Source organism: Schistocerca cancellata, chromosome 2 (assembly GCF_023864275.1).
Source record: "Schistocerca cancellata isolate TAMUIC-IGC-003103 chromosome 2, iqSchCanc2.1, whole genome shotgun sequence".
Taxonomy (NCBI): Eukaryota; Metazoa; Arthropoda; class Insecta; order Orthoptera; family Acrididae; genus Schistocerca; species Schistocerca cancellata.
Window position 1 is genome coordinate 356859861 of NC_064627.1, and position 23927 is coordinate 356883787.

The 23927-nt window shown below is 44.1% G+C and overlaps 1 protein-coding gene across 1 annotated transcript in view; it reads left to right on the top strand.

Annotated features, from left to right (window-relative positions):
• LOC126161742 (rootletin) overlaps nt 1-23927 on the top strand; it is a 267518-nt gene that overhangs the window by 161520 nt on the left and 82071 nt on the right. The window contains exons 21-22 of the mRNA XM_049917782.1: nt 70-314; nt 11824-12039. Coding sequence (XP_049773739.1) covers nt 70-314; nt 11824-12039 — 461 coding nt within the window. The remainder of the gene's footprint in view (nt 1-69; nt 315-11823; nt 12040-23927) is intronic.

A 23927-nucleotide genomic window follows, 5' to 3' on the forward strand; every position in this document is an offset into this window, starting at 1 on the left:
TATTCATAATTTCATTTCATGTGTCTTTTTTAGAAAAAAGAAAGATTGTTATTGTTTAACATAACACAGGTCTAGAAGATGTGAAGGCAACACTCGACAGTGAACGGGCAAGGCTACAGGGCCAGCTGCGTGAAGTGGAGAGACAACAGCTACAGACAGCTCAGCAGCTACAGGCTACTCAAGAAGAACTGTCACGTACTCGGGCAGAAGGTAGCCAGAGGCTCAATGAAGAGCGCGAACTTCAAGCACGACTAACTACAGAAATTGAAGAACGAGAGCGAGCTCAGCAGGAAGTACATACTCTTCGCAAACAGGTCAGTTGCACACAGTAATCTTTTATGTTCATTTCTTTTAATAATTATTTATAACTGAAATTGTATCAGATAAAAAACAAAAAGTGTTCTACTTGCATACTAAACACAGTGAAGTACTAAAAGATGGAAGATACTACACAGTTTAACTGATATTGACATACAAAGCTTTGCAATTTTGGTAGACAGTAAATTGCACAACCATTTATGGTGAACATCTGACTTTTTATTTTCCTAATAATAATAATAATAATAATAATCTCATTTGTATAGCATCTGTCTTATTCAAAATACACTATATTCTTGTTGTTGTTTGTTGTTGTGGTTGTCTTCAGTCCTGAGACTGGTTTGATGCAGCTCTCCATGCTACTCTATCCTGTGCAAGCTTCTTCATCTCCCAGTACCTACTGCAACCTACATCCTTCTGAATCTGCTTAGAGTATTCATCTCTTGGTCTCCCCCTGCAATTTTTACCCTCCACGCTGCCCTCCAATACTAAATCAGTGATCCCTTGATGCCTTAGAACATGTCTTAACAACCGATCCCTTCTTCTGGTCAAGTTGTGCCACAAACTTCTCTTCTCCCCAATCCTATTCAATACTTCCTCATTAGTTATGTGATCTACCCACCTAATCTTCAACATACTTCTGTAGCACCACATTTCGAAAGCTTGTATTCTCTTCTTGTCCAAATTATTTACCGTCCATGTTGCACTTCCATACATGGCTCCACTCCATACAAATACTTTCAGAAATGACTTCCTGACACTTAAATCTATACTCGATGTTAACAAATTTCTCTTCTTCAGAAATGCTTTCCTTGCCATTGCCAGTCTACATTTTATACCCTCTCTACTTCGGCCATCCATCAGTTATTTTGCTCCCCAAATAGCAAAACTCCTTTACTACTTTAAGTGTCTCATTTCCTAATCTAATACCCTCAACATCACCCGACTTAATTCGACTACATTCCATTATCCTCGTTTTGCTTTTGATGATGTTCATTTTATATCCTCCTTTCAAGACGCTATCCATTCCATTCAACTGCTCTTCCAAGTCCTTTGCTGTCTCTGACAGAATTACAATGTCATCTGCGAACCTCAAAGTTTTTATTTCTTCTCCATGGATTTTAATACCTGCTCCGAATTTTTCTTTTGTTTCCTTTACTGCTTGCTCAATATACAGATTGAATAACATCGGGGACAGGCTACAACCCTGTCTTACTCCTTTCCCAACAACTGCTTCACTTTCATGTCCCTCAACTCTTACAACTGCCATCTGCTTTCTGTACAAATTGTAAATAGCCTTTCGCTCCCTGTATTTTACCCCTGCCACCTTCAGAATTTGAAAGACAGTATTCCAGTCAACATTGTCAAAAGCTTTCTCTAAGTCTACAAATGCTAGAAACTTAGGTTTGCCTTTCCTTAATCTTTCTTCTAAGATAAGTCATAAGGTCAGTATTGCCTCATGTGTTCCAGTATTTCTAAGGAATCCAAACTGATCTTCCCCAAGGCCAGCTTCTACTAGTTTTTCCATTCGTCTGTAAAGAATTCGTGTTAGTATTTTGCAGCTGTGGCTTATTAAACTGATTGTTCGGTAATTTTCACATCCTTCAACACCTGCTTCCTTTGGGATTGGAATTATTATATTCTTCTTGAAGTCTGAGGGTATTTCGCCTGTTTCATACATCTTGCTCACCGGATGGTAGAGTTTTGTCAGGACTGTCTCCCCCAAGGCCGTTAGTAGTTCCAATGGAATGTTGTCTACTCCGGGGGCCTTGTTTCGACTCAGGTCTTTCAGTGCTCTGTCAAACTCTTCACGCAGTATCGTATCTCCCATTTCATCTTCATCTACATCCTCTTCCATTTCCATAATGTTGTCCTCAAGTACATCGCCATTGTATAGGCCCTCTATATGCTCCTTCCACCTTCCTGCTTTCCCTTCTTTGCTTAGAACTGGATTTCCACCTGAGCTCTTGATATTCATACAAGTGGTCCTCTTTTCTCCAAAGGTCTCTTTAATTTTCCTGTAGGCAGTATCTATGTTACCCCTAGTGAGATAAGCCTCTACATCCTTACATTTGTCCTCTAGCCATCCCTGCTTAGCCATTTTGCACTTCCTGTTGATCTCATTTTTGAGACGTTTGTATTCCTTTTTGCCTGCTTCATTTACTGCATTTTTATATTTTCTCCTTTCATCAATTAAATTCAATATTTCTTCTGTTACCCAAGGATTTCTAGTAGCCCTCGTCTTTTTACCTACTTGATCCGCTGCTGCCTTCACTACTTCTTCCCTCAAAGCTACCCATTCTTCTTCTACTGTATTTCTTTCCCCCATTCCTGTCAATTGTTCCCTTATGCTCTCCCTGAAACTCTGTACAACCTCTGGTTCTTTCAGTTTACCCAGGTCACATCTCCTTAAGTTCCCACCTTTTTGCAGTTTCTTCAGTTTTAATCTACAGGTCATAACCAATAGATTGTGGTCAGAGTCCACATCTGCCCCTAGAAATGTCTTGCAATTTAAAACCTGGTTCCTAAATCTCTGTCTTACCATTATATAATCTATCTGATATCTTTTAGTATCTCCAGGGTTCTTCCATGTATACATCCTTCTATCATGATTCTTAAACCAAGTGTTAGCTATGATTAAGTTGTGCTCTGTGCAAAATTCTACCAGGCAGCTTCCTCTTTCATTTCTTAGCCCCAATCCATATTCACCTACTACGTTTCCTTCTCTCCCTTTTCCTATACTCGAATTCCAGTCACCCATGACTATTAAATTTTCGTCTCCCTTCACTATCTGAATAATTTCTTTTATTTCATCATACATTTCTTCAATTTCTTCATCATCTGCAGAGCTAGTTGGCATATAAACTTGTACTACTGTAGTAGGTGTGGGCTTCGTATCTATCTTGGCCACAATAATGCGTTCACTATGTTGTTTGTAGTAGCGTACCCGCATTCCTATTTTCCTATTCATTATTAAACCTACTCCTGCATTACCCCTATTTGACTTTGTGTTTATAACCCTGTAGTCAGCTGACCAGAAGTCTTGTTCCTCCTGCCATCGAACTTCACTAATTCCCACTATATCTAACTTTAACCTATACATTTCCCTTTTTAAATTTTCTAACCTACCTGCCCGATTAAGGGATCTGACATTCCACGCTCCGATCCGTAGAACGCCAGTTTTCTTTCTCCTGATATCGACATCCTCTTGAGTAGTCCCCGCCCGGAGATCCGAATGGGGGACTATTTTACCTCCGGAATATTTTACCCAAGAGGGCGCCATCATTATTTAATCATACAGTAAAGCTGCATGCCCTCAGGAAAAATTACGGCCGTAGTTTCCCCTTGCTTTCAGCCGTTCGCAGTACCAGCACAGCAAGGCCGTTTTGGTTATTGTTACAAGGCCAGATCAGTCAATCATCCAGGCTGTTGCCCTTGCAACTACTGAAAAGGCTGCTGCTCCTCTTCAGGAACCACACGTTTGTCTGGCCTCTCAACAGATACCCCTCCGTTGTGGTTGCACCTACGGTACGGCTATCTGTATCGCTGAGGCACGCAAGCCTCCCCACCGACGACAAGGTCCATGGCTTATAAACTTCATTATAGCTGACATTCAGTGTTTTTCTTTTGGGTGCATAGATGAATAAATTATGTGGGTATCCAACACATGAACTCACTGCATATAGCTGCCCATGCAGGAAACGTGATTCTTCGAAATTCCTTCACAACATTGGAATATTTCCCCTTGTATGTTATTGATAGTCATGTTGTGTGCTAATTGTTGTGAGAGTGCCAGGAGATTTAAAAGTGCCGCTACGTCAGTACACAAACACGGCGATAGAGGCGCTCCACAGCTCGGCTGAGCGCGGGAGCGCCACCTGGCTATGAACGGCGCTGGCCGCATGTCACGGCACGGCAGTTGAGTGACAGCTATGGAGTTGGTAGCATGAAACCCACTATTGTTTCTATGTTTGTATATCCACGCAATTTATTAGTGCATTAAAGGTTATAACACTTTTTGGCGACGAGGTCGGATATTTTTTTTCCAGCGTTGGAGTATTGCGCGTTCGTGTCTGGGCAGACATGGAACAGCTTATGCAAGCGCTCATTGAACAACAAACACAGCTGACGGCTGCTATTCAGGTGTTGTCGACGTCGCTTACTCATCGTCTGTCGTCCTCTTCTCCGCCTCCGTTTCCTCCTTACGACGAGGCCACTGAAGACTGGGAGGATTATGAGAAGCATTTGCGGCAACACTTCTTGGCTTTCGGCTTTGTCGACGCTCCGATGTGTAAGTCGTTATTTCTATCTTGGATTTCTCTACGGATCTATCAGCTGCTATCTCAGTTAGCACCTCTGCGGGAACCTGCCTCTCTGTCCTTCCAAGAAATGTGTGACTTATTGTCTAACTATTACCGAAAAAACACTCACGTCGTTGCCGCCCGCGTGGCGTTCTACCGGTGTCGTAAACAGCCCCATCAATCTTACCGGGCTTGGGCGGCGGAACTACATGGTCTGAGTAGGAAATGTCATTTGTGAAATCTTCTCGGGTGATCAGCCGAGTAAAGGCGTCGTCTTCTCGCAACGTTTCGAAGGGTTTCGTACCCATCATCTTCAAGCGAAGTGTCGAGATGCTGTGTTGCGCAACACAGCATCTCGACACTTCGCTTGAAGATGATGGGTACGAAACCCTTCGAAACGTTGCGAGAAGACGACGCCTTTACTCGGCTGATCACCCGAGAAGATTTCACGAATGGAATACGCCGAGAAAGTCTCAAATCACATTTAGGAAATGTCAGTTTGTCACGGACACTCATCATGAGTCTTATGCTGATTCAATGGTTAGGGATGCTATTCTACGGCTTGCTCCTGATAAAGAAGTTCGGCAACGTGCCCTACAACTGCCAAACGCGTTGTTGTCGGAAGTTCTAAGCATCGCTCAATCCTTTGAAGTGTCTCACGCTGCTGGCGCGCAAATAGACGCGTGGTGTGATGTGGGCGCTGTACAGTCAACTTTCGACACAGACAATTTGCCTGTTTCCCAGGAGAACGATGATGTGGCGGCGGTTCACTCGCATAAACGACGTCGCATTGGGCCGCAACGCTCGCAGCGAAAACAACAACCACAGAAACAGGTTCGTTCCTCCCTTCCTTCTTGTCCACGTTGTTTCGTACAGCATGACAGGGCCGCGTGTCCAAAACGTTGGGCCACGTGTAATTCATGTAGGAAAAAAGGCCACATTGCTTCTGTGTGTCAGTCCCCTCACGTTCCTGTCGACGAGGACGAGGCATCGGACATGGATGTTAACTGTGTGCTTTCCCAAACAAATAAGTTGTTTGTTACTGTTCGTGTTCTGGATAAAGACATTCGCATGCAAGTGGACACTGGCTCTGCAGTAACTCTCATTAATTCTCGCACGTATTTGGAGTTGGGCTCCCCTCCCTTGTCTCCAGTTACGCGAAATCTGAGAACTTATAATAAACAGAAAATTCCTATCGTGGGCCAGTTTGATGCTTCCACTGCTTACAAGTCTGTTGTTCGGCCCCTCACGTTTTACGTGGTGGATCATGCGGGCACTGAAAATCTTTTCGGGTATGATGCTTTCCAGTTGTTTGGGTTCTCCATTGATGATGATGTGCACCTCATATCTGAGGATATTCCGTATCAACAGCTGGTTGGATTGTGTTCTGAATTCTCATCCGCGTTCTCTGCTGGTCTGGGTCGTGCCAAGGATTTTGAAGCCCACATTACTCTTAAACCTACAGCTTGCCCTAAGTTTTTCCGGGCACGCCCTATTCCGATGGCGTTGCGTGCACCTGTCAAGGCTGAGATAGACAGGTTAACAGCTTCAGGGATTCTCCTTCCTGTTACCTCCAGCGAATGGGCATCGCCAATCGTGGTGGTTTCTAAACCCAACGGGAGTCTGCGATTGTGTGGCGATTTTAAAGCCACTGTCAACGCTCAGAGTCTCATTGACACTTATCCTCTTCCCCGTCCTGTGGAGTTATTTACCAAGCTCGCTGGGGGCCACTTCTTTTCCAAACTTGACTTATCGGAGGCATACCATCAGTTGCCATTGGATGCGTCTCCCAAGGAATTTCTCATCATCAACACTCCTTGTGGGTTGTATCAGTGCCAGCGGTTACCATTTGGTGTCGCTAGCGCGCCGGCCATTTTTCAGCGGTTTTTGGAACAGCTCACGGCTTCCGTTCCTGGCTGCATCAACTACCTGGATGACATTGTTGTCACGGGGGCCTCCACTGAGGAGCACCTTCGCAATTTGCGTTCATTATTTCGGGTTCTGCATTCGGCTGGGTTGAAGTGCAATTTGGACAAGTCACAGTTCTTCCAACCCTCCATTGTGTATCTTGGTTTCCACTTGTCCCATGAAGGTATACGTCCTCTACGTCAGCACGTTGCGGCCATCACTGCTCTCCCCCGGCCGTCTACGGTCAAAGAACTACAGGCGTTTCTAGGCAAGATTGCTTATTATCACAAATTCATTCCATCCACAGCGGCGGTGGCTCATCCTCTGCATCAGCTGTTACGCAAAAACGTACCTTTCTGTTGGTCCGACGAGTGTGAGCAGGCTTTTGTTCGCCTAAAGGCTCATTTGCAGTCGGCGCCTTGTCTTGCCACCTTCCGTCCGGGTCAGCACTTGGTTCTGGCGACTGACGCGTCACAGTATGGCCTAGGGGCTGTTCTCGCCCATTGGTATGAGGATGGGTCGAAACGACCCATCGCCTATGCTTCAAAGACCCTCAACGATGCCCAACGGCGTTACTCTCAAATCGAAAAGGAGGCGCTCGCTATCATTTATGCTCTAAAAAAGTTCAGCGTTTTTTTGTATGGTTCTAAGTTTCACCTCATCACCGACCACAAGCCGCTGGTCTCTCTGTTCAGCCCTTCGGCGTCGCTTCCGGATAAGGTGGCTCACCGCCTGCAACGTTGGGCCTTATACTTGTCTCGTTTTCACTATGAGATTCACTATCGCCCCATGGCCCAGCACGCCAACGCTGACGTGTTGTTGCGTTTGCCAATGGGCCCCGACCTGGTTTTCGATCGAGATGAACTACTCTGTTTCCACATTCATGAGGAAGTACGTCGTGCGGTCGAGGGTTTTCCGCTTACAGGTTCGCAGGTCGCGTCGGCTACTACGCGGGACCCGGTCCTGCGTCAGGTGATCGGTTTTGTTCAACGGGGTTGGCCGGACAGGACCAAGGGCCAGGCATCGGATCCCCTTCGCAACTACCATGCCTTGCGCCTTTGTCTGTCTGTTCGTGAGGGTGTTGTTCTTCTGGCCACAGATGGCGCATCTCCACGGGTCGTGGTGCCAGCTTCTCTTCGCAAAGATGTTCTCAAACTATTGCATGAAGGCCATTGGGGGATTTCTCGGACTAAGTCCCTGGCCCGCAGGCATGTTTATTGGCCCGGTATCGATTCGGACATCTCCCACATGGTCGCTGCGTGTGGTCAGTGTGCTCAACAACTGGCTGCACCCCGTACAATGCCCTCTCCGTGGCCTGATCCGGTGCAGCCATGGGAACGGGTGCACACTGACTTTGCCAGCCCCTTCCTCGGCACTTATTGGCTACTGTTGATTGACGCCTTCTCGAAGTTTCTGTTTGTGGTTCGATGTCCGTCTCCCACCACTGCGGCGACGACGCTGGCTTTGTCAAAATTTTTGCGCTAGAAGGTCTTCCCTCCACGATTGTCACGGACAACGGCCCTCAGTTCTCTTCGCAGGCCTTCCGTGATTTTTGTACTGGACAAGGGATTCATCATGTTACAGCACCGCTCTTCCATCCCCAATCGAATGGGGAGGTCGAGCGCCTTGTCCGCACTTTCAAAAGCCAGATGAAAAAATTCCTTACTGATTTTTCTACCGATGACGCTCTGTTGCAATTTCTGAGTTCTTATCGCTTCACGCCTCTGGGTGATCGCAGCCCTGCTGAACTCTTGCATGGCCGCCAACCGCGCACTCTACTGCACCTGCTTCACCCTGTCAGGCCTAGTACTGTGTCCCCTCGTGCGGGAAAATACTTGGTGGGCACCGACGTGTGGGCACGAGGGTATGGCTCTCGCCCTAAATGGATTCCAGGGGTGGTCAAGGCTCTTCGCGGCCGCCGGCTTTGTGAAATACGTACGGACGACGGCATGGTTGTTCGTCATTACGACCAGATGCGCCCACGAGTGGTGGCCACGCCGGTGCCACCGCCCCTTCTTTCGCCTCCACCAGCCCGAGAAGCCAGTCCTGTCGCTGCTGCCGATCTCTCGTGCGTGTCGCTGCAGCCAACGTCGCTGCTGCTTCCGAGTACGCCGGAACCAGCCCCAGTCGCGACGCCGCCTTCTCCGGGCCCCATCTCGCTGGAGCACACCCCCAGGTCCACGACACCTATGGATGCTACTCCGGAGTTTTCACCCATCATCTCGTCCAGGAGGCACGTTCCACGCACAGGCTTCCGTCCTGGACATTTTCGACCATATTCTCTTGTTTCTCCGCGGGATCTTCTCGGGGTCTCCCAAGAGGCCATGGATGTCTCCGCACTGTCCGTGTCTCCAAGGAAGTGAGTGTGTTTCTTTTTCAAGGGGGGAAAAGTGTTGTGACAGTGCCACGAGATTTAAAGGTGCCGCTACGTCAGTACACAAACACGGCGATAGAGGCGCTCCGCAGCTCGGCTGAGCGCGGGAGCGCCACCTGGCTATGAACGGCGCCGGCCGCATGTCACGGCACGGCAGTTGAGTGACAGCTACGGAGTTGGTAGCATGAAACCCACTATTGTTTCTACGTTTGTATATCCACGCAATTTATTAGTGCATTAAAGGTTATAACACTAATCTTACTGGAAATTGGAATCTTTTAAAGCTGAATTGGTTACTTAGTTGAAATGGGTAATTCATGGTATGAATACCAACTTGCCTTCTTCTTTTCCAGTTAATATTTCCACTTCTATGATGTTGTTTAGAAGGTTGTTTTTTTCCATTTTGCAAGGCCATACCAGAAACATTGAATGAATTGAGATATTTTGTCATCAGGAAGTTTACACTTTCATTTTGGGTCATCATTGTACCAATGGATTCAAATATTTTTTTCTTCACTTGGTATCATATTCTGTATTCACAGGTTTTTTGCTCTCTCTCTCTCTCTCTCTCTCTCTCTCTCTCTCTCTCTTTTTTCTTTTTTTTTTTTTTTTTTTAAAGCTACTGCATTTTTGTTGCTAAAATTATTTACTCATGCAGCAATTCATTGTTTAAGTGTTTTGAGATAGTTAGACGCACTTTTTTGATCTTGTTCCTATGTCTTTACTACATTCCACGGCTCATTTTAAGACAGTTTTGCCAAAGATCAATGTGATTTATCCCTTTCCCAAGTTGCATTCTATAACATTCAGAAATATTTTGAACATTCAGGAATATTTATAAAATATCGAGAGCTTAAACAGAACAGTCCAGCACTTTCATTCTTGAAAAATACATTCATGATATCATCACAAGCACAACAGCTACCACTCAGCAACCACTATAGTGCACAACAAGGGAGCCTAGAGTGCCACCGTGTAGAAGAGGTAAGGACAGTTAGGGACACCAAAACACAGAAAGAGAAGACAGGAATGGCTTCCATGGTGTTGGGTATAGCATGGGCAGGGCAATCATTTTAATTTATTTCCAAAATGCTGATAGTGTCATGTTCTCATCTCCACAACATTTTAGCGTGCTAACATTAAAGTACATAGTTACACATTTAGTGAATCTGTCAGTCACAGTTATATTGTCTACATGTCAGTACAGCAGTTGAGTTTCTGATTTTCGTACTATTGAAGCTACACATTTGACGTTGGAAAGTCCTGGATAAAATACAAATGATGGAAGTGTTAAAGGTAACTACTCACTGCACAGTGTAGTAAGAAACAGTCTGAAAAGCTTGTAAGGATGTTGCAGGGTAGTTTATCTGAGAAATAGATGTTAAGAAAAAAAATTGATATGTTGCACCATTTCCAAGTTAATTAGCATCAAAGTTAGCCAATCACACCATTGTGCATGCAAATTCAAGCAGCACACCAAAGACAGTGTCACCAAAAGTGTTCTTATTTGGTTTCTTCAGACCGAACAAGGGAGCGATACAAAAATTCGACATGGAATGGTAGTAAGGATTGAACCTGAGCCAAAGGCTGAGCAGTCTTGTACACCGTCATCTATGCTGTGAGAACAAATGACCCTAATTGTGTCTGGCAGGCTGCTAGAATTTGCATGTGCAACTGGCTGATTGGCTAACTTCAGTGCTAATTAATTCGGCAGTGGCCATCTTCCAGTCTGACTGCCAACTCCTGCTCTCTCATACATTACTGCTCCTCCTGCTCAGCACCCCGTGATCTCAGTCATCCACATTCCTGGCATATTTCTCAGCACAACCTACCCTCCAAAACTCTTACAAGTTTTTAGACTCTTTCTGACTACCCTGTATAGTTGAGGTGTTGAGCAGTCCACAAGTGCAAAAGTAAGATTAAAAATATTACCTATATTTCAGATAGTGCCCTTCTTTGGAGCTGACTAATACAAAAGAAACACACACATCCCCCCCCCCCTCTTCCTCCCCTCTCCCCCTCTGCCCTGCACGCACACGCGCACACACACACACACACACACACACACACACACACACACACACACCTGCAATGTAGCGGTGTGTGAATGACCTTCTTTAATATCTAAAAGAGGACAACATTGTACAAAGCAATAGAACATTTTCATTCTTATTTATGTGCTTTTCAGCTGCTGAAAGTCTCAACTATATATTCCATTATTTTCTGGCATTCATTTATTAGTCAGATTAGTTTGGAGAAAAACATTATCATATGTTAATAGTATATCAGTATGATGTTCCATCATCTTTCGGGCGTGCACTCGGGACAGCAACAATTCTTCTTGCGATATTTCAGCTAGAAACCTCCCAGCCATCTTCAAGGCGAGTCAAAGACTGAGTTCATAGCGTTTGCGCGTGCCTATTTATACGGAGAGGACATCACACACATCCATGCCCGAGGCAGGATTCGAACCTGCGACCGTAGCAGCAGCGCGGTTCCAGAATGAAGCGCCTAGAACCGCTCGGCCACAGCGGCCGGCCCATTGATGAACAGTAGTCAATGTTGTTCCATTGAAAGCGCATGTGTCAAAGATATCAAAGTCGCCACTACTGCGCTAGTCATAGATAAGATGTGTATAGCAAAGATAAACATATAAGCGCAGAGTGCAAACAAAATAGTGCTGCTGCGAATCCACCGTGCTTGTAAATAAATAATTAATCTTTAAAAGTGGTAACATCTGTCGGAAGTGAAGATGCAGAAATTCTTTCCGAACGAAGGTGTGAAATAAGCAGTTTCCAAGCATTGTCAAGATGAAATCCTTCGTCACGGTTTAGCAGGTTGTCGGCTAGTTGTATTTCTACAGCTTCCTTAACAATGATCAATATGATGTTATAACAGAAAATAATTTTTGTTTGCTTACAGCTTGCAGAGGTGGAATCTGGTGCAGAACAGCTACGCCAGGAATGTGGAAGATTGAGGTCACGGGGCGCTGAGCAGGAGGAGCAGTGGCGTATGAGAGAGCAGGAGTTGGCAGTCAGACTGGAAGATGGCCGCTGCCGTGAGAGAAAATTGGAGGACCAGAGGCACAACCTTGAAGTGTGTCTTGCAGATGCTACTCAACAAATACAAGAGCTGAAGGTCAGTTAGACAGATGCAACTCTTAGATAAATAATTCTAGCTGATCCCAGAAGAAACAAAATCTGACATCAGTAACACACTTGGTAGAGTACTATTTCGCCACACATTTTGATATCTCACTGGCAAAATGCACAGTGGTCAACATTTTTGGCAGCTGAACAATTTGACACAAGTTTAAACACAGTATGAAATGAAGAACAGGTGACAGTTTACATGTAATTCCATTAAAACAAATGAAGTCATGAATCCTCCACAAACGGTAAATTTAATGTCATAACAAAAATCAACTTTTTTTGTGAACTATTCCAAAACTAGGCATTTCTCCGTTTCATGAGTAAAATTGTTGGAGATTTTGGGGCTTTATGTTCTGCACTTTGTTATAACCAATATTTAAGATTATTTGTCACAAAATACACTAAATTGAATTAGTATCTATTGTCAAAATAGAAAACAATTTTGCTTGATAATAAATATTCACCTTTTCCATATTGAGCATGTAGTTTCATCCTTAATGCTCTTAATGCTGGAAAATAACTTGCCATCACCAATAGTTCTAAGCTAAAACATTGCATTTATAAAATAAAATCCTTTGATCAGTAACGAAAGTAGACTTCAGTCCAACTTCAATTACTAATTGCCATTAATAGTAAGATCATTGGTTCACACCTTACAAAATGTCAGAAGGACAAAAACGACTCACCTTATATTCGCATTTGCTGGTGAAATAATGGCAGCCTCACTAACTGTCAGTGGAATGGAACATCAAGCACATTAACCATACTCAGTGAGAACACACAGTGCTGATTTTGGCTGTCATGTGATCCTCCCGCTTAATTGACTTGTTCTCAGCCTTGCTAACTTGCCTGTTCATTTTGTTACTTTGAAGCTACACAAAAATTTGGTGTGGTGTTAGCCTTACTTTATGAGGTATAATCTTGAAGTTTTATTTATCACCTTTAAAAACTAAAGTTATTTATTAATTTTTTTGTCTCTTTGCAGTCCTGTTATGCATTAAAATCTCCATGCCACAGCACTTTGGCATGCTGCCAGAGTAACCAAGGCAAAAGGCCTATCTCTGCCTTATCAAAGAGCTACTCCATTTTGTTTCAGCTCCTTTAGAGGCATATTGCAGGGATTTCATGTGTACCAGGACTGCAGGGATGCCCCTCCCCCCCCTTCCCTCCCAAACACACACACACTCACACACACACACACACACACACACACACACACACACACACACACACAAAAGCAAACAGAAAGTAATTACCTCAAAAGGAAAATTCACTCGAGAAAACTATAAAATTAAGAGACAGCATTGCTGGATACTTCTTACCTTCAGGAGGTGACATTTTCATTGCTACTGATTGACACATATCAAACTACATACTACATATACTACTCTCGTACATGTATATAATCTCCACCCAAGGAGTTTCGATAGCTAGGGTAATGTGCATGCTTTTGTAGATGCAGTGAACAGTTTCATTGAGAAAATAAAGCAATGGAAACGCCAGGCAGAAATACCAAAAATGTACACTCCTGGAAATTGAAATAAGAACACCGTGAATTCATTGTCCCAGGAAGGGGAAACTTTATTGACACATTCCTGGGGTCAGATACATCACATGATCACACTGACAGAACCACAGGCACATAGACACAGGCAACAGAGCATGCACAATGTCGGCACTAGTACAGTGTACATCCACCTTTCGCAGCAATGCAGGCTGCTATTCTCCCATGGAGACGATCGTAGAGATGCTGGATGTAGTCCTGTGGAACGGCTTGCCATGCCATTTCCACCTGGCGCCTCAGTTGGACCAGCGCTCGTGCTGGACGTGCAGACCGCGTGAGACGACGCTTCATCCAGTCCCAAACATGCTCAATGGGGGACAGATCCGGAGATCTTGCTGGCCAGGGTAGTTGACTTACACCTTCTAGAGCATGTTGGGTGGCACGGGATACATGCGGACGTGCATTGTCCTGTTGGAACAGCAAGTTCCCTTGCCGGTCTAGGAATGGTAGAACGATGGGTTCGATGACGGTTTGGATGTACCGTGCACTATTCAGTGTCCCCTCGACGATCACCAGTGGTGTACGGCCAGTGTAGGAGATCGCTCCCCACACCATGATGCCGGGTGTTGGCCCTGTGTGCCTCGGTCGTATGCAGTCCTGATTGTGGCGCTCACCTGCAAGGCGCCAAACACGCATACGACCATCATTGGCACCAAGGCAGAAGCGACTCTCATCGCTGAAGACGACACGTTTCCATTCGTCCCTCCATTCACGCCTGTCGCGACACCACTGGAGGCGGGCTGCACGATGTTGGGGCGTGAGCGGAAGACGGCCTAACGGTGTGCGGGACCGTAGCCCAGCTTCATGGAGACGGTTGCGAATGGTCCTCGCCGATACCCCAGGAGCAACAGTGTCCCTAATTTGCTGGGAAGTGGCGGTGCGGTCCCCTACGGCACTGCGTAGGATCCTACGGTCTTGGCGTGCATCCGTGCGTCGCTGCGGTCCGGTCCCAGGTCGACGGGCACGTGCACCTTCCGCCGACCACTGGCGACAACATCGATGTACTGTGGAGACCTCACGCCCCACGTGTTGAGCAATTCGGCGGTACGTCCACCCGGCCTCCCGCATGCCCACTATACGCCCTCGCTCAAAGTCCGTCAACTGCACATACGGTTCACGTCCACGCTGTCGCGGCATGCTACCAGTGTTAAAGACTGCGATGGAGCTCCGTATGCCACGGCAAACTGGCTGACACTGACGGCGGCGGTGCACAAATGCTGCGCAGCTAGCGCCATTCGACGGCCAACACCACGGTTCCTGGTGTGTCCGCTGTGCCGTGCATGTGATCATTGCTTGTACAGCCCTCTCGCAGTTTCCGGAGCAAGTATGGTGGGTCTGACACACCGGTGTCAATGTGTTCTTTTTTCCATTTCCAGGAGTGTATGAAAAGATAGCTTGGTGTGTCTTACTGTAAAGAAGACACATCAAGTTGCAGACAGGCACAATTAAAAGAAAAGACACATACATAAAGTTTTCAGCCACAGTCTTCGTCAGTAAAAGAGAGACACACATCATTCACACACACAAACAAGCACACCTCACACACACGACCACCAACTCCAGCATCTCGAGCTGGAATGCAACTATCACATGGGATGCAAGCAGCAATCTGGAGTGGGCGCGGAAGGGAAAGGGATAGTGTACAGGTGGGGAGAGAGACAAATGCTGTCTGGTGGAGTGTGCAGGGACTGCCAAAATGTGCAGCCCAAGATGCTGGAGTTGGTGGTCGTGTGTGCTTGAGGTGTGCTTGCTTGCGTGTGTGAATAGCGTATATCTCTCTTCTACTAACGAAGGCTGTGGTTGAAAGCTTTATGTAAGTGTCTTTTAATTGTGCCTGTCTGCAAGTTGACGTATCTTCTTTACAGTAAGTAGTAATCAATCTTTTCCTACACTATGCACTGAGAAAATAAGTACATCATTAGACAAGAGCAATATGGTGGCAGGAATTTCCTGTCTCCTCACAAAGGCGTTTGATTCTGTAAATAAATACTATCTCCCCTTTAGTTCTATTCGCAGAGGATACTTCTGTCTTGCTTAAAAATTGGGATTTGGAAAAAATTCTCAAGTCTGTGATCAGTACCTTCAATACCAAAGAAACTTTGTTTCAGCTAAATGGGTTAAATCTAAATATATCTAAGACTCACATGATGCAACTCAAAACGTGAGCAGATTAATATTGTTCACAACAACCAAGATATAGAGGTAGTTGCCTCAGTCTAACTCTTAGGTTTAAATATGGGAAAAAATTTGAGCTGGCAGGCACATGTTGAGAACCTAGGAAACAAATTGGACAGCATTGCATTTGCAATGCAAGTATTATCCACTGCTACTGACATGGACACAAGAAAAGGAACATACACAAGCTACTTTGAATCCATTATTAGGCAATGTATTGTTTTTGGGGTAACTTGACATACAAAGTTCGAATACTAAAAAAATAGAAAAAAATCTCTCAAAATGTGCCCTGGAAATGGTGAACTATCTCATCCATTAGTTAGAAAACTTACAATATTAACTCTGTGATATACATCAAAAACTTACAATATTACCTCTGTGATGTATGTCACAGAGTTAGTATTGTAAGTTTTCTAAGTAAAAAGTGTTTGCCCTTATGGACAGTGTTTGAACTCAAATATCTCATGATGACACAATTTTCACTTCTTTCTTTTCTTCCTTTTCTCTTCCTAAAATCTCTTCATCCTTTGACTATGCTCTTGTTTCCTGTGTTCAATCCATAATGCCCCCGTCTTCCTCTTCTCATTTACCATAAATTTTGCGTTCCTAATTTTGTTCCTGAATTCCTTTCTGTCTTTTATCATTTGTCTGTTGATCCCCAGCCGCCTTATGTTTTCCTCTATTTCATGATACCAATTTGTTTTAAGGCTTGAATGTTTTACTACTTCAAAGATTCTCTTTGTAAGTCTGGTGTTGTCCATTCTCAGTATGTGTCCGCAGAAATTTAGTCTGTGTTTTCTGATCATGGCTGTGAGTCTGTCAGTGTGTTGGTATAACTCATTTGTAGGTCTTTTCATCTATATGCCATCTTTGTGTATTGGTCTGAATGTTTTCCTGAGAATTTTGCGTCCTGTTTTTTCTGTCTCTATAATGCCTGATGCTCCAATTGTGGTCGTTTCTAATGCATATAGTGCTTCCAGTAATACAACTGGTTTGTAGTGTCTAATTTTGGCCTGTTTTGATATGCTTTTCTTATTTTAATGTGACCATGTGAGTTTGTATGCTTTCTGGAGTCTTGATGTTCATTCTGTATTGGATGCCTTGTTTGATCCTCCTATTTGTTGTATTCCCATAAATATTTAAATTTTTCGACTCTTTTTACAGATCCATACATCATTTGCATTATGTGTACATTGTTGTTTTGTTGTTCCATGTACTGAGTCTTCTCATACGATACCTGTAGACCTGTTTCGGCAGCTATTTCATGTAGGTGTTCCAGTGCTTCCTTTGCCTCCTCTGTGTTATTACTAAGTGTGGATGTGTCATCTGCAAATGCCAGACATTTTATGATTGTTCTTGTTTCACATGTTCTTCCTAGCTGTATTCCTTTAACTTGTTCTTTCCATTGTTTGACAGTTTTGTCTAAGACTGTTAAACAGGATTGGTGAAAGCCCATCTCCTTGTCTGACACCTGTGTGTATCTGGAAGGGTTCTGAAATTTCTATGATGAACTTAATCTTTGAGGTGGTGTCTGTGAGCGTCTGTTGTATAATTGCCCTGGTTTTTCTGTCGATGCCATATTCTTCCAGTATGTCAAAGACCGTTTGTCGGTCTATGGAGTCGTATGCTTTTTTAAAGTCAACAAAGATAACTACAGTATTTCCTGTCTGTCTGACTTTCAGAAGTGTTCTCAAGTTCCAGATCTGTTCTATGCCTGACCTCCATCTTCTGAAGCCTGCCTGGTATTCCCCTATTTGCGGATCTGCTTGTTGTTCTAGTCTGTTTAATAACACCTTTGAGAGAATTTTGTGTGAGACTGGTAGTAGAGAAATACCTCTGTCATTATTTGGATCTGACTTATCACCCTTTTTATGTAGGGGATGGATCAAAGCACATTTCCATTCCTCTGGCAACTTCTCTGTGACCCAAATTTCTGAGATAATCTTACTAATTTGCTTGGTGATGTGTTCATCTTGAAGCTACCAGATCTCGGCAATAATACGATCTTCTCCTGCTGATCTGTTATTTTTCATTTGTTTGATGATTCTCTCTATCTCTTCTATTGTGAGTGGATTAGAATCTAGGTTGGCTGTGGCCTTTTGGAAGGTTAATTGTGCTGTGAGTTTCTTCCAATTCAGAAGTTCATCACAGTATTATTTGAGGATTTTGCAATTTTCTTTTGTGTTCATTTCGAGGGCTCCATCTGTTCTTCAGAAGCAGAGGCTAGGAGGTTTATAACCCTTCATATTTTCTTTGAATATTCTGTAAAAGTTTCTAGTGTTATTTCTCTTGAAATCTTCATTAATTTCTTTCAACCTGTTGTTGTCATATGCCCGTTTTTCTATTCTGATTTCCTTTGTTGATTATTTCTGAATCTCATGAAATTCCTTCCATGTTTCTGATGTTCTGTTACTGGTGAATTTCTTCCATGCCTGTGTTCTTCTTTCAATGGCTAGATCACAATTCGTGTTCCACCATCTGTGTTTTTGTTTCCTAGGAGGTTCCCCCCATTGCATTGCCTTCTGAATTGTTTTCCCAAAGTCTGACCCTGTGTCTGCTGAATGCCTATTAATCTCTTCAACACCTTTGTCCCTGTTTATCTTCAAGTATTCCAGATCAGGTTTGACTCTTTTGTTTCATGCTGTGTTTTGCCTTGGGATTTTCCTAATCTTAACTTGTAGTAAATAATGACCAAACTCAAAAAATCCCTTACGTGTTCTGACATTTAGAATTTCCCGCATACATTTGGTGGAAATGGCCACATGATCAATCTGGAATTCTCCCCACATGGTGTTGGGTGCTTTCCATGTTGTAAGTTTTCGTCTTGGCTATCGAAATTGCGTCGACATAACTTTGAGGTTGAAATTTTGACAGTATTTTATGAGGTGTTCTCGATTTTTGTTTGTACAAATGTGTGACGAGTGTGGACCTGTGATTTGTTTGTACTTTCTTTCTTTATCTAAATGCGCATTAAAATCTCCCATTAAAATTTTGACATGTCTTTCTGGAATGTTGTTAGTTACTTCTTCTATGTGTTCCCAGAAGTTTTCAACTTCTTGCGGCTTTTTTCTATTATGGTTATTTGTTGGTACATGAGCATTGCTAATTGTGTATGCTTTATTACCTAATTTGAAGGAAAGGGTGGAAATATGTTTGATATAGAACTGAAGTCTATGATGTTATCCATTACTGATTTATTTACAGCAAATCCTGTACCTAACAATGATGGTATGCCTCTTCTGACAGCAGGTTTCCCTTTGTAGATCCTGTAATTTTCTCTATTGAAAAGGTTTTCATCTCTGAAGCGCGTCTCTTGAATGGCGAGAATTTTGATATGAAATTTTTTCTAGTATGTCTGTGAGTTATTTTAGTTTTCCAAGTTTGAAGAGTGTGTTTGTATTGAGAGTGCCAATGTAGTGTTTGCGAAGAAATTTTGAAAAGCTCTGATTCTTTTCCTCATGATGTTCCTGGTCCCCCAGAATCTGATGACCAGGAAAATCCAGTGCATTGACTGGGGCCTGGGGTAGTGGATTCATTTCCTTTTGTTCCACCAAGATCACTTCAAGTTGAGATTAGTTGTGGTGATCTTTGAAAAAGATCACAATGATTGCAGGCTTGATTGTTGAGATCAAGCCATATTTTACAGCTGCATCAACTAGGTGAACAGACTGACTCTGACCACTAATTGCTGGATACCAGAACAGACACTAGGGGATTTCTTGATGCTGTGTGAGAGCTATCGTATTTCGCTCAAGTCCACCGGCAAACCGGTGAGGACCCCCCTACCTGCCACCTGGGACACGCCATGTCGGTGTACCAGCTCTCCGCCTGCTACGACAACGTAGTAGGTTCGTGGATATACAGAAAAAACTGAACACCTTGAAAACCTTGAACAACTGGAGATTGAATGTTCAAATTCACAGGACAAGTACATTAATATGTTCTGCAGAAATGATTAGCATTTCAGTCACCTCGGTGCAATGAACCCCGATATCTTTCTCCATGTGCGATGGCATCAGTGCATATAAGGCGCAAATGGCATCCTGTGGTATCCTGTGGTATAGCCATCCATGTTGAATTCACCTGGTTCCAAAGTCATCTGTGGTGGTTGGCACTGGGTCACAGTGGTGCATCTGTCTTTTCACCATATCCCACCATTTTCGATTGGTGACAAGTCTGATGATCTGGCAGGCCAGGGCAAAAAGCTGACATAGCTTCAAGAAGGCACGTGTTCATGCAGCAACATGTCTTGCTGAAAAATGACATCTGGGGTGTTGTGCAGAAAGTGTGCAGCTGGGAGTCATAGGACGTCATCCGTGTAGGTCACACTTGTCATAGTGACCTGGACATGCACCAACTGTGATTTGTAATTATATACAGTAGCACCCCACACCGAAAGGCCATGAGTTGGCACATATGTGTTGTGCAAATGCAGTCTCTGTGATGCCACCCCCTCTGTCTGCCATGAATCAGAATGCAGCCATCAGTGATGACGTTCCGTACACCATTGCCAACTGGCATGTTTCTGCACATTCGTCAAAGGTAGGCAGAGAAATGGATGGCACGTGTGTAACCCATGCCTATAGACAGGGAAAAATTGGTGTTGTTATATGACCAAAATCAGTGTTATTTGTTGCACTTTTTGGTGTTATTTTCTGGAGAGCTTATTCTGTTGTCAGATTTCTATTTTTGTCATATTTAACCATTTTTCAGTGCTATGTTGAAAATGGAACTGTTCCTAAGATAGGGTGGGCCAAACACGAGACAAGTGTAGAGAAAAATTATTTTAACAAAAAATTTTGACACAAATAATTATTTTAAAACAAATACTGAAGGTAAAAATGAAAATAATAGTACATTGCAGATATTTTATTGATGACATATTTTGCACTTCTTCATATCATTCTTGAGCTGTGGAGACTACAGAAGCTGGTCTCTGTGGCTCAAGAATGATCTGAAGATGTGCTAGGAGGGTGAAATGCGTCATCAATGAAGTATCTGCAACAGAGACTATTATTTCAATTTTTAACATATGTTTACTGTTGCTGCACTTAGCGAGAATGGTGTGGAGTGATACATATATTTTAAATACTGCAAAAAAAATTATTTATCAATGAAGTATCCAGCACATTAAAAAGTATACAAAACTCTCCTTTTTTCAGGTCCACAATCTATTTTTGACACTCAACAATTTTTCTCACCAACTTAAATATTTATGTTAAATGGTTGAAATTTCTTACGGAATAGCAGAAATGAAACTTAGAAGAAAATCTTTTAATGTAAAGAAAAATCGTTGCCTTTGCAGTGCTATTGTTAGTAAGTAAAATGTCTTAGCTGCATTCCTAAGAGATTTTTCTGTATGAATACCTCCAAGAAGTGTACCCCACTTTAACTGAGACAGCTATGTGCAGGTGTGAATGTGGCAGCTTGGCAGCATCAGAGGTTTTTTTTTTTTTTGGCTGCTTTCTCTCACTGTTTATACACCAAACAACCACATTCCAAGTAGCCAGAAATGGGAATTGGCGCTGCTTCTAAGAGATGTCATCTCTGCGCATGCGCGGCAAGCTGTCTGGTAACTGCTTAAACGAAACTTATTTCACCGAAATTTGAAAACAATCATATCGATATTAATTAAAATTTTCGTAAGTTAATACAGGCAGAAAAATACGCACTCAGCCTTCAATGCCACATTGCTATTGGTATGCGCACAATATTGTTTATTCGCAAGTGTTGGCAAAGAGCGTACCCAAAACAGTTGTCCTGCCAATGAATGGTCTCTGTAAACTTAACTAATGGCTTAAACACAAGCGTGTACAGTATTAACGTACACTCCTGGAAATGGAAAAAAGAACACATTGACACCGGTGTGTCAGACCCACCATACTTGCTCCGGACACTGCGAGAGGGCTGTACAAGCAATGATCACACGCACGGCACAGCGGACACACCAGGAACCGCGGTGTTGGCCGTCGAATGGCGCTAGCTGCGCAGCATTTGTGCACCGCCGCCGTCAGTGTCAGCCAGTTTGCCGTGGCATACGGAGCTCCATCGCAGTCTTTAACACTGGTAGCATGCCACGACAGCGTGGACGTGAACCGTATGTGCAGTTGACGGACTTTGAGCGAGGGCGTATAGTGGGCATGCGGGAGGCCGGGTGGACGTACCGCCGAATTGCTCAACACGTGGGGCGTGAGGTCTCCACAGTACATCGATGTTGTCGCCAGTGGTCGGCGGAAGGTGCACGTGCCCGTCGACCTGGGACCGGACCGCAGCGACGCACGGATGCACGCCAAGACCGTAGGATCCTACGCAGTGCCGTAGGGGACCGCACCGCCACTTCCCAGCAAATTAGGGACACTGTTGCTCCTGGGGTATCGGCGAGGACCATTCGCAACCGTCTCCATGAAGCTGGGCTACGGTCCCGCACACCGTTAGGCCGTCTTCCGCTCACGCCCCAACATCGTGCAGCCCGCCTCCAGTGGTGTCGCGACAGGCGTGAATGGAGGGACGAATGGAAACGTGTCGTCTTCAGCGATGAGAGTCGCTTCTGCCGTGGTGCCAATGATGGTCGTATGCGTGTTTGGCGCCGTGCAGGTGAGCGCCACAATCAGGACTGCATACAACCGAGGCACACAGGGCCAACACCCGGCATCATGGTGTGGGGAGCGATCTCCTACACTGGCCGTACACCACTGGTGATCGTCGAGGGGACACTGAATAGTGCACGGTACATCCAAACCGTCATCGAACCCATCGTTCTACCATTCCTAGACCGGCAAGGGAACTTGCTGTTCCAACAGGACAATGCACGTCTGCATGTATCCCGTGCCACCCAACATGCTCTAGAAGGTGTAAGTCAACTACCCTGGCCAGCAAGATCTCCGGATCTGTCCCCCATTGAGCATGTTTGGGACTGGATGAAGCGTCGTCTCACGCGGTCTTCACGTCCAGCACGAGCGCTGGTCCAACTGAGGCGCCAGGTGGAAATGGCATGGCAAGCCATTCCACAGGACTACATCCAGCATCTCTACGATCGTATCCATGGGAGAATAGCAGCCTGCATTGCTGCGAAAGGTGGATATACACTGTACTAGTGCCGACATTGTGCATGCTCTGTTGCCTGTGTCTATGTGCCTGTGGTTCTGTCAGTGTGATCATGTGATGTATCTGACCCCAGGAATGTGTCAATAAAGTTTCCCCTTCCTGGGACAATGAATTCACGGTGTTCTTATTTCAATTTCCAGGAGTGTAGTTTGCGTTCTATCACACAGTACACCTTTTTCTTTGTTAAGATGATTTGGGGAATGGGTTCTCATACGTGAAACAGGTCATCAATTAAACAAAAGTAACTGAATTTTACAACTTTGGCTGTTTTCTAAATCAAACTGGTTAACTCAAGTTGCTGTCCTGTTATTAATCCAGCGTGCTGGAAATCCTAAAAGATGATTCTTATAGCTGCTCATTTCCGTCAAAGAAGTTAATGCTGCCCTTTAAGATACCTGCCTCACCAACTATTCGGAACTCATCACATATTCAGAAATAAACACCCAAATATTTATTTCATTCTTCGATCTCTAATCAGACGGAAATGTTAACATCATTTATTGCAGATCATACTTGTATTACACTTTCGGATTTTTTCCTTTACTTTTATTGTAAAAGGTGCTAGAGTCATAAGCTCAATGATTGACGACAGTGTTGGCAGTGTTTGCACCCACCTCCTTCCAAATACTTGCGTTACATTCATAACAAAAGACCCAGGCTGTGTTGACAATGCTACGATGGAAAAAAATATATATTAGCATGCAGTGGGACAAACCTACATCCATTTGTATCGTAAACCATGAAACTATCCGTTATGTTATGGCTTACTCATTCGGCTACTGTCTCAAGTCTCAGTGATCTCATTTCTTCAAGCCTTACATCGTTGTTGTATTATTAACCACATTTAATGAGCAGGGTGATGTGTTTGTGATAGATTCTCATTGCTCCATTGCTTTTAAATGACATACTGTGGCACACACACTACAAAAGAAATAAATAATCGAAATTCGCACAGTGGTCATTCGTACACGTTCACAAAAGTCCATATTCGAAAGGCCACTAGTGATGTCACGACTGCAAAAAGTAGTGCG